The sequence below is a fragment of the Schistocerca americana genome, chromosome X (genome assembly GCF_021461395.2).
Source record: "Schistocerca americana isolate TAMUIC-IGC-003095 chromosome X, iqSchAmer2.1, whole genome shotgun sequence".
Taxonomy (NCBI): domain Eukaryota; kingdom Metazoa; phylum Arthropoda; class Insecta; order Orthoptera; family Acrididae; genus Schistocerca; species Schistocerca americana.
Window position 1 is genome coordinate 513,811,173 of NC_060130.1, and position 10,200 is coordinate 513,821,372.

Sequence of the window (10,200 nt, forward strand, 5' to 3'; positions counted from 1 at the left end):
TTATCCAAAACAACGAAGATGCACTTGGTGGAATCACTGGTGTTTCTTTTGTTCTTGCACACATGTAAGACATGGACTGTGTAAGCTAGTGGCAAGCACCTAGTTAATGCCTTTGATATGTGGTGTTGGCGGAAGAGGTTACGCATACTATGGACACAAAGAAGAACCACTGCGTTTCACAGTTTTTTATTATTTTTTCCTGAGCATGTGACATTTTAAAGTTAAATTTACCAGTTCTCATGCTGTTTAATAGTTGTCATGTAATTTTTAATTTACAAATAATTATAGCAACTCATACAGTCAGAATAACTACTAATGACTAGGTATAATTTTATTTTTGGATGTAACATAAATTAGTTTACTCCTGTGAAGCATGTGACAGAGAAAAGAACAGAAAAAAAAACATTTACGGAATTTTAGAAAATCTGCTGAAGTTTTGTTACAAATTTTATGTATAATATTTTCACTGGTAGCCATATCCTTTCATTATGATTGCATGGTAATGACACTTTATTTCTATATTTGTGCTAGCCATGCACGGGTTTGTTACTTATGTGACTGTTAAGCATGTGATACTTAGTCCATAAGAAATTTAGTTACAATAGAGCTTAAAAGTGATTGAAATTTACCAAAAGAACACTATAAAGCAAGAGTAAAGACTTATTTATTCCATGAAATTAGTAGACAACACCATGATGGTACTTACACTGCCCAAAAAGTTGTTGCAGTGAGGTACACAATTACTCCACATTTCTACATTCACAAACGTACATCAACTATCAAACAAGACAACTGTATACTTATGGCTACATTCATAAATAGACATTAAATACCAAAGAAGGTAACAGTATATTCAAACCTAGCACTTAACACAAGTTGTTCTCAGAAATCCTAACAAGCGTAACTCAGTTCATCCCTCCTGCCAGGTGTTGGTTTATAAAACAGGTGCTATGTCAGTATCATCATTCAGAACATATTCATGCCTGTCATCTGGCCACACAAAGATGGCACTGTTAGTTTGTCTCCTCAATCTCATCATCTACATTTGGCATACCTAACAACTATGATAAAAAGGCCTGTATTAGACTCAGAATTGATAGCTGCTAATACCACATATATAAAAAGCCTTAATCACGTCACAGATAATGTACAAGGTTATCAGGTCTTTCCTGGCATGATGCTTCCTCAATAATTATTTCCTTTTCTTGTTGGTGTCAGTTTGCAGTAGATTTGCTGTTATGCCACTGCCTGTTTATTGTGTGACATTGGCAGTGCTTTTTTAGTTCTGCAGACTGCTTTTCCCAATACTCGAGGAGAAATTTAATGAACATTCGTATCTTGTTGCTGCTTTTTAAGTTCTTCTCACCCTCGCTGACGAAGTTCCCTTCCTGCAGCTCTTTTATGTTGGTCTTCCTTACCTCAACAATGTCACACTGCTTTTCTTCTTTTGCCAAACACCTCTGCCTCTCTCTTACTTCTTCACTTTACAATGATTTACTTATTCACCTGCCAACTTCTTTCTACAAATTTATCCCAGTTGTATGAGAGATGGTAGGTGCAACCATCAATTGTAAATACTTTGGGAAACACTTTCCTCTTGCTCCGGGAAGAAAAAAAGGATTAATGCCACATGCCTAACAGAAATTTTGCAGTTTTCATGTTTACTGTTACACCAATCTTGGTACATGAATTTCTTATGGTTATTTTTGTTATATTTGGAAAATATGTATATTAACCTTTCATTTCATATGTCACTTTAACTAGTTTCTTAAAAATTGAAATATGCATATCTTTTCCAAAATATTGTGAGAGATGACCATTGAAGAACTTAGCATCACAAAAAGTTTATCTTCTCATGTCAGCCAAAGATACTTCCAGTCTGTTGGACACATTTTGAGAAGAGAAGGGGATAGTTAGAAAAGATCCCTCTTGCAAGGTAAAATTGAAGATAAAAGAATACGAGGCAGAGGAGCAAGTAGATGGTTAGGTCAAGCAAAGAATTGGCTTACCATTTCAAAACATATTAAGAAGAGCTGAAGATCACTGTGGATGGAGACATTTAGTTGAAGATTCAGGTACTTAGTCAATGGAGAAATGAGATCATGACACTAGGCAATGAGTAAACTGACTAATGATGATCACCTGAATATTCATTTCAAATTATTAGCTCAATTTGAAATGTTCATTTAAAATCATCTACTCTCCTTGTAATGTTGAACCTAAAGGTTTGGAATGTGCTGTACTCTTTTGAAATGATTTTTAAGAACAGGCTCACTGTCCGCAGAATCCAGCCAAATACAGTCAAGTGTTGAAATATGAAGCATTGGCTGATACCTGCTGTTAACCATTTGAAACGATAGGACCATGATCCAGACAACTTTGGTTTCATCTAGCTACAGCCATCAGAATCCAATATTATCAAATGTGCAGAAAGTTTAATGAAGGTGTATGTATATGAGACAACTACCCACATGTGCACTGCTCACCACTAATCACAGGAGGGAGGTACTACAGTGGCTGTGACAAAAAGTAAAGTGAATTGTCAATCAATGCAGCCTCTTGTGAAAAGGCAAAACCAGAATTCTGAAAAAAGTGACAACTGGGTACTTTTTTGGCAAGAAACCAGAATCCACTATCTGTCAAATGTCAGTGCAAGTAATGCTTTCAGATTACAATGTTCAAATATTTCTGTATTTCCGCATGGAAATTCTATTGTGTTAGTCTCTAGTCATGATACCCTTGATTCTTATACCAGTGCAGTAGGTAAGACTTACACCTCATACAATTTTACTTGGCCTTGTGTACAAAATGCAGGAGCAACTGATCTAGCAAATCGAGTAAATGTAATAATTTGCTTCACAAATTAACATCGAAAAGTCATACGAAATAATTCAAGGGAAGCAATCATATTGATTACAATGGGCATATACAGAAACGCTGAACAATATAATTAAAATTATTAATCTAAAAGACTGACATTGATCACCTAATAGATGTAATAATTCAGCAACAGAATATTTAAGTGGCAGTGATAAAGGAAATTTGTCAGGGAGATTATGACTGTCGCACCCGAAATTTAACCCATCAAGAATTTATTTTTAAATCACATCTTGTCTAGTTACTAATCAAAACTTTTCTGGAAAGCTTGGGGATGTCTTACACACTTACTACTAAACATTGTTAATTTGATTCACAAATATTAAATTAATAGACGCCAAAGTTTCCCAACATATTATTCATACCCACATGAGCATTAAATTCTACTAGTCAACATTCAAAGCACTTTATTTATAATATGAAAACTGCAATTACAGCTGGATTTAATGCTGGAAAGACTGAAACAAATATGCAAGGCAGACAACTCATGTTAACCGCTATCATGCAGCCCATCAAGTAAATGTCAATGAGAGAGAGAGATAATTACCTGTCAGCACGTAATCGCCGTAACATTTCACACACGTTACATCCGTATTGATGTACAGCGATTCAAAAGTAATGCAGGGTTCGCTCATCTTCTTGAATACTCCAATATTCGTGATAAAATGTAAAGTAAAAATTGTTAACGCCAAAGTAGCGTATCATCTAAATAGGTACATAAACTGGTGAACATTTTAATGAGTAAAAACAATCCCACTGCCTAACTATACAAGAAAGAAGAACGGTTTAATGGTAATGAACTGACAGTGTATCATTAAGCACAAAGTGTAGTAGCGCACATTAGATGTAGCAGCACAGAACTCGCATTTACAAATAATTTTGACAAGGTTAAAAACACGTCTGCATAGCCTTTTTTTAGTACAAATTCATGTTTGTAAACAAACGAAACAGGAATGCCATACACGATCAAATTATTTATTGAACACACCAACTGCCGGTATTACTTAAGTCTTCGTAGGTTGCGCGTGATAATATGTTTTGTGAAAGTTGAGCTATATGCCAATTTTCATTGTGTTATCACAGTTTTCAATTTATCATTGAATAAAGGCACGTTTGTAGCGCGTTGCAAACATGTTCTGTAATGATGTTCGCGGTTAGTAACTGGATTACAAAGTTGGCAACACAAACCAGTGTTCACAGCTTTGTCGGTACCAATCATGGAGGTAAGAATAAAGTACCAATGGTCGGTAAGCCCGGTCCACACGCAACGAACTGTCTGCGCATACATCGGCGCAGATGTCTGTACATGCAAAAGATCGCTGCAAATGTGGTGTGTTCACACGACACAAACCCCAATCTACTACTCGCCCGCCATCTGTCGGTGTAGAAAAGAAATATCAGTGGCAAGCGACTACGCTCCCCGAAAACGTCAAAATTTAATTCAGTTACTTTGAAAAATAGAAATGGAGGAAGTTCTGTTGTGGTCTGTGTTCGCAACTTGTGTTGCAAAAAACATTCAGACCAACCGCAGGAAACAGAGAAAGCGGTCAAAATGGTGCAGACAGTGGCTGCTAAAGCGAAAGCAGTTTTGTCACGTAAATTTACTGCGAGAGTTGCAGGGCGAACCTGTTTTGTTTTACATAACCTCGTGTTCCATTTCCTCGCACATTGGCACTCCAATTTCATCTTCAATTGTACTCTTGCTTGGTCTTGGCGTTTCTTGATCACTAAGAAAGCCAAGTAGATCAAAATACCATAACGTTGGCTGGTATACTTGATCTACTCCTACACCAGATCTTCTAGATTTCTGAACTTTGGATAACTCTTTTCGGTAAACAGTTCGCTGACAGACTAATTTACTTGACTTGCCTTCATGAACTCATCTTTCAGGAAAGCGTAAATAGCTTCACATGTGTTGGGTATTATTTCACTCAATGCTTGTTTCGATATTGCAGATGAAAATTCCAAATCATTGTAGCTCCTTCCTGTTGCTAGGAATCTTAATGTTAGTGCCAGGCGTTCATGAGGAGAAATTTCCCTTCTCATACAAGTATTTTTCTCATAATATGAGGGGTTACATGCTTTAAGAGATAATTATAAGTTTCGACATCCATCCGCAAATACACTCCTGGAAATGGAAAAAAGAACACATTGACACCGGTGTGTCAGACCCACCATACTTGCTCCGGACACTGCGAGAGGGCTGTACAAGCAATGATCACACGCACGGCACAGCGGACACACCAGGAACCGCGGTGTTGGCCGTCGAATGGCGCTAGCTGCGCAGCATTTGTGCACCGCCGCCGTCAGTGTCAGCCAGTTTGCCGTGGCATACGGAGCTCCATCGCAGTCTTTAACACTGGTAGCATGTCGCGACAGCGTGGACGTGAACCGTATGTGCAGTTGACGGACTTTGAGCGAGGGCGTATAGTGGGCATGCGGGAGGCCGGGTGGACGTACCGCCGAATTGCTCAACACGTGGGGCGTGAGGTCTCCACAGTACATCGATGTTGTCGCCAGTGGTCGGCGGAAAGTGCACGTGCCCGTCGACCTGGGACCGGACCGCAGCGACGCACGGATGCACGCCAAGGCCGTAGGATCCTACGCAGTGCCGTAGGGGACCGCACCGCCACTTCCCAGCAAATTAGGGACACTGTTGCTCCTGGGGTATCGGCGAGGACCATTCGCAACCGTCTCCATGAAGCTGGGCTACGGTCCCGCACACCGTTAGGCCGTCTTCCGCTCACGCCCCAACATCGTGCAGCCCGCCTCCAGTGGTGTCGCGACAGGCGTGAATGGAGGGACGAATGGAGACGTGTCGTCTTCAGCGATGAGAGTCGCTTCTGCCTTGGTGCCAATGATGGTCGTATGCGTGTTTGGCGCCGTGCAGGTGAGCGCCACAATCAGGACTGCATACGACCGAGGCACACAGGGCCAACACCCGGCATCATGGTGTGGGGAGCGATCTCCTACACTGGCCGTACACCACTGGTGATCGTCGAGGGGACACTGAATAGTGCACGGTACATCCAAACCGTCATTGAACCCATCGTTCTACCATTCCTAGACCGGCAAGGGAACTTGCTGTTCCAACAGGACAATGCACGTCCGCATGTATCCCGTGCCACCCAACGTGCTCTAGAAGGTGTAAGTCAACTACCCTGGCCAGCAAGATCTCCGGATCTGTCCCCCATTGAGCATGTTTGGGACTGGATGAAGCGTCGTCTCACGCGGTCTGCACGTCCAGCACGAACGCTGGTCCAACTGAGGCGCCAGGTGGAAATGGCATGGAAAGCCGTTCCACAGGACTACATCCAGCATCTCTACGATCGTCTCCATGGGAGAATAGCAGCCTGCATTGCTGCGAAAGGTGGATATACACTGTACTAGTGCCGACATTGTGCATGCTCTGTTGCCTGTGTCTATGTGCCTGTGGTTCTGTCAGTGTGATCATGTGATGTATCTGACCCCAGGAATGTGTCAATAAAGTTTCCCCTTCCTGGGACAATGAATTCACGGTGTTCTTATTTCAATTTCCAGGAGTGTAATTTCGCCAGTTCGCAACGAAGTTATTTTTTTATTACCGTTTCTCTGTTTGCCGAGGCGCCAACTGCCCGCAATTTTTCAATTAGAGCATTGTATGCTGCTGTCTTTTTGTCTCGGTCACTATATTCTTTACTTTTAATCTTCCACAAACATGGGTGGTTTCTGTATATTTCAATGAATTCCCTTACAAACTCTCGAGAACACTGACGAGTATCAGCCATTTTAATGCCCTGTGCACACAAATACAAACACTAGACTGAGCAAACAGCTGTTTCGCGCCAGATTTGCGACGATCTCCTGTCCACACGCTCCAACTTGTCTGCGCAGATGTGGTTTGAACCGACAGATTTGAGAGGTTTCGCTCAAACCTCCAACTCCAACTTCCAGGTTTGCACACACCTCAGGTTGGTGCAAATCATCTGTTCACACGCAACGATCTGTCTGCGCAGATGTGATGTGCGCAGACATTCGCGCAGACAGATCGTTGCGTGTGGACGGGCCTGTACAGATCAAAGAGGTATATACTGCCCTCCTAGCAGTAAATGCAACAACACAACACTTGTGTTTGTTTTGGTCTGTCAGTAACGAACTTGCCACTCTCTTATGAGGCACATGAGTGCATCTGGAATGTTTGAAGTTCTAGCTTTAAAAATGGTAAACAGAAGCATGACTCTACAAAAAATTTCTGCGTTCCTTGGCACTAGCAGCAGTAACGTCGATAAAAAAATTAAGTCTCTCACTTCTCAGTATGTGAGCTGCCGCTCTACGGAAAGGCGGTGATGAAAAAAAAAGAAAAACTACGCTTTCTATGAGGCAGAAATGAATGTAGGTAACGAGGGAGCGGTCAGTAATAATGTGGATGAGGCAGGGGGATCACAATTGCAGATTTACCTATTACAATGGAATTGTGAGTGACATTGAGGCCGAGAGTGTTTTCTTTATTGAAAATGATCATTTGGATTAATTTAATATGAAAATAAAAATATATGATCAATTAAATCATATAAAAGAATTACGTTTACATACTGCTTCAACCAAAGCTTCACAAACTGCAGGCAGTACTTGGGATATGGCTGGCTTTGAAGTGTGGAGTAGTTATGCAAAGCTATGACAGGCGTCTCCTGTTTCCAAGAAACTACGAGTAACGGCAAGTGATTCGTGATTCGTCACTCCATGCAACCTTTTTCCATTGTTCAGTTGTCCAATGTTTATGCTCCTTACACCAAACGAGGCATCATTTGGTATTTACCGGTGTGATGTGTGGCTCGACCAAGAAATCCAAGTTTTCTCACGTCCCGCCTAACTGTCATAGTACTTGCAGTGGATCCTGTGTGATGGTCTGGATAGATGTCTGCCTATTACACATTACCACACTCTTCAACTGTCGGCAGTCCCTGTCAGGCAACAGACGAGGTCGGCCTGTACGCTTTTGTGCTGTATGTGTCCGTTCACGTTTCCACTTCACTATCATATCGGCAACTGTGGACCTAGGGATGTTTAGGAGTTGGAAAATCTCGCATACAGACATATGATGCAAGTGACACCCAATCACCTGACCACGTTCGAAGTCTGTGAGCTCCGCGGATCGCCCCATTCTGCTCTCTCACGATGTCTAATGACTACTGAGGTCGCTGATATGGAGTACCTGGCAGTAGGTGGCAGCACAATGCACCTAATATGAAAAACGTATGTTTTTTGGGGTGTCCGCATAGTTTTGATCACATAGTGTATGAGATATGCGCAAAACTGGAAGTTTGAGTTCTAATGTGCATAGACAAGTTTTAACGTGTGGACAGAGCCATACTGAGATGAGCCTGCGCCCTTGGCAAAACTGCCTCCCCCCCCTCCCCCCCCCTCCCCCCCCCCCCCCTCATCCTCGAATTTCTCGATAAACAGATTTGCCACTACTGGAGAAATTCGAGGATGAGGCACACTTATTACTGCTACCACCAGCTTACATGTTTCTTCTGATATGTTGATGACACATTCGTCATGTGGCCATATGGCCGAAAATAATGGACGAGATCCTGGACCATCTGAACTCGAGACACCCCAACATTAAGTTCATCGTGGAACTAGACAATGATGGATAACTCACATTGCTGGTTGTCCTGGTGAGGAGGAAGTCAGGTGACACATTAGACTACAGTGTGTACAGGAAACTAACACACACTGGCTTATATCTGCTGGCTGATAGCTGCCATCACCCAGCACAGAAGGATGTGTTGCTGAGAACACTTGTACACCGAACCATAACACTCTCCAACTGAGACAGCTTGACAGCAGAGTTATAACATTTACAGGGAGTGTACACAAACGACGGGTACTCAACCAGGGACAACTGGAAAGCAGTGTAACCCATCAGATGACCTGATTCAACGTGCGATGTGCATGAAGAAGAGATCTGAAAGCCAGCTTTTTTACCATATGCAGGATCTGTATCTGCTAAGATCAGCAAAACCCTGAAGAAATACAAATCAAAAATGTGTTCTTCCTGTGAAACAAGATCAGGGAGCTCCTTGGAAAGATGTGCGGTTAAGTACAGCGTTAAATCCGGCTTTGGAACTACTACAGAAACAACAGAAGAAAGTTTCCTTCGCCAGTCATGAATCTCAGATGACAAGAGGCGTAATTAATGGGATCAAACCTCTTGTGGAGCATCACGTGGCAACAGCCTCCTCAGGAGACAGCCACACTGGTCATGGACAAGACAGAGAACAACATCAGCCACCTTAAACCTCAAGTACCACACAGCCTGAGAGCAGGCACAGGACAGAACGCCAGACAGCAGCCACCGCCATGAGAGATTGCTTCAGTGTGCACGAACATAACAGGCAACTCCTACGGCAGCCTGATGCTGCATTAGCCAAGCGGTCTAGGGCGCTGCAGTCATGGACTGTGCGGCTGGTCCCAGCGGAGGTTCGAGTCCTCCCTCAGACATGGGTGTGTGTGTTTGTCCTTAGGATAATTTAGGTTAAGTAGTGTGTAAGCTTAGGGACTGATGACCTTAGCAGTTAAGTCCCATAAGATTTCACACACATCATCTTCCTGATGCTGCAGGATGCGCACCTTGCAGGCGCATAGTGAACTAAGAAGGATAGAAGAATGACACGACCATGAGAGGAAGCCACGGCAGTCATGAACAGCATAAAAAGAGTCTACAGCATTATGGTAGTGCTAGGAACGCGCCTGACGGTCTCGGACCTGATACGAAACGCCATGGGATGGCCGCCACCTGGGAAAACAGCCACAGTGGGCATGGACTGCATAATAAACACCAGAGACCGCTCAGGTGTAAATATGGCATGTGGTCAGCTTGTCGACCAGACGCACCGAAGCATCCAAAGCGTGAGCAGCTACCTTCGGAGCAGCAGGAAGGGAAGAAGAAAGAAGAAGGCATAGAAGAAAAGAAGGGAAGGCGGTGCACAAGAAAAGACGACTGTGAGTCAGCCCACAGCGGCAGTGCAAGAGAGATCCTACCACGCTTGTGTAGTGGAGGAATAAAAAAGTAAAAGTGTCATGAAGCTTCACTTGCGAAGTGTCTCGAAAACTGTAAAAAGTTGTGAACCACACCAGTACCACACAGCAGAGCAAACTCTGCCTTCACAGATCGTAAGGATTTTTCCATGCCAGGGCCAGTTGTGTTGTTCCATAACCCATGCACGTGTAGAGTAGGCTGCAGTAGTTTGTGAATGCCTCCACATTTCCGTAAGTATTTACACCGTGAGGTGGCAATGAAGCGAAATCCCCAGGCTCCCTAGTGTGGCAACACAACAC

The 10,200-nt window shown here is 43.0% G+C and overlaps 1 protein-coding gene across 1 annotated transcript in view; it reads right to left on the reverse strand.

Moving 5' to 3' along the window:
- Positions 1-4,161, reverse strand: part of LOC124555345 (WD repeat-containing protein 6) — a 292,678-nt gene extending 288,517 nt beyond the window's left edge. The window contains exons 1-2 of the mRNA XM_047129225.1: positions 3,683-4,161; positions 3,425-3,582 (exon numbers count right to left, since the gene is read on the reverse strand). Coding sequence (XP_046985181.1) covers positions 3,425-3,512 — 88 coding nt within the window. The 5' untranslated portion in view covers positions 3,513-3,582; positions 3,683-4,161. The remainder of the gene's footprint in view (positions 1-3,424; positions 3,583-3,682) is intronic.
- Between the last annotated feature and the right edge of the window lie 6,039 nt (positions 4,162-10,200).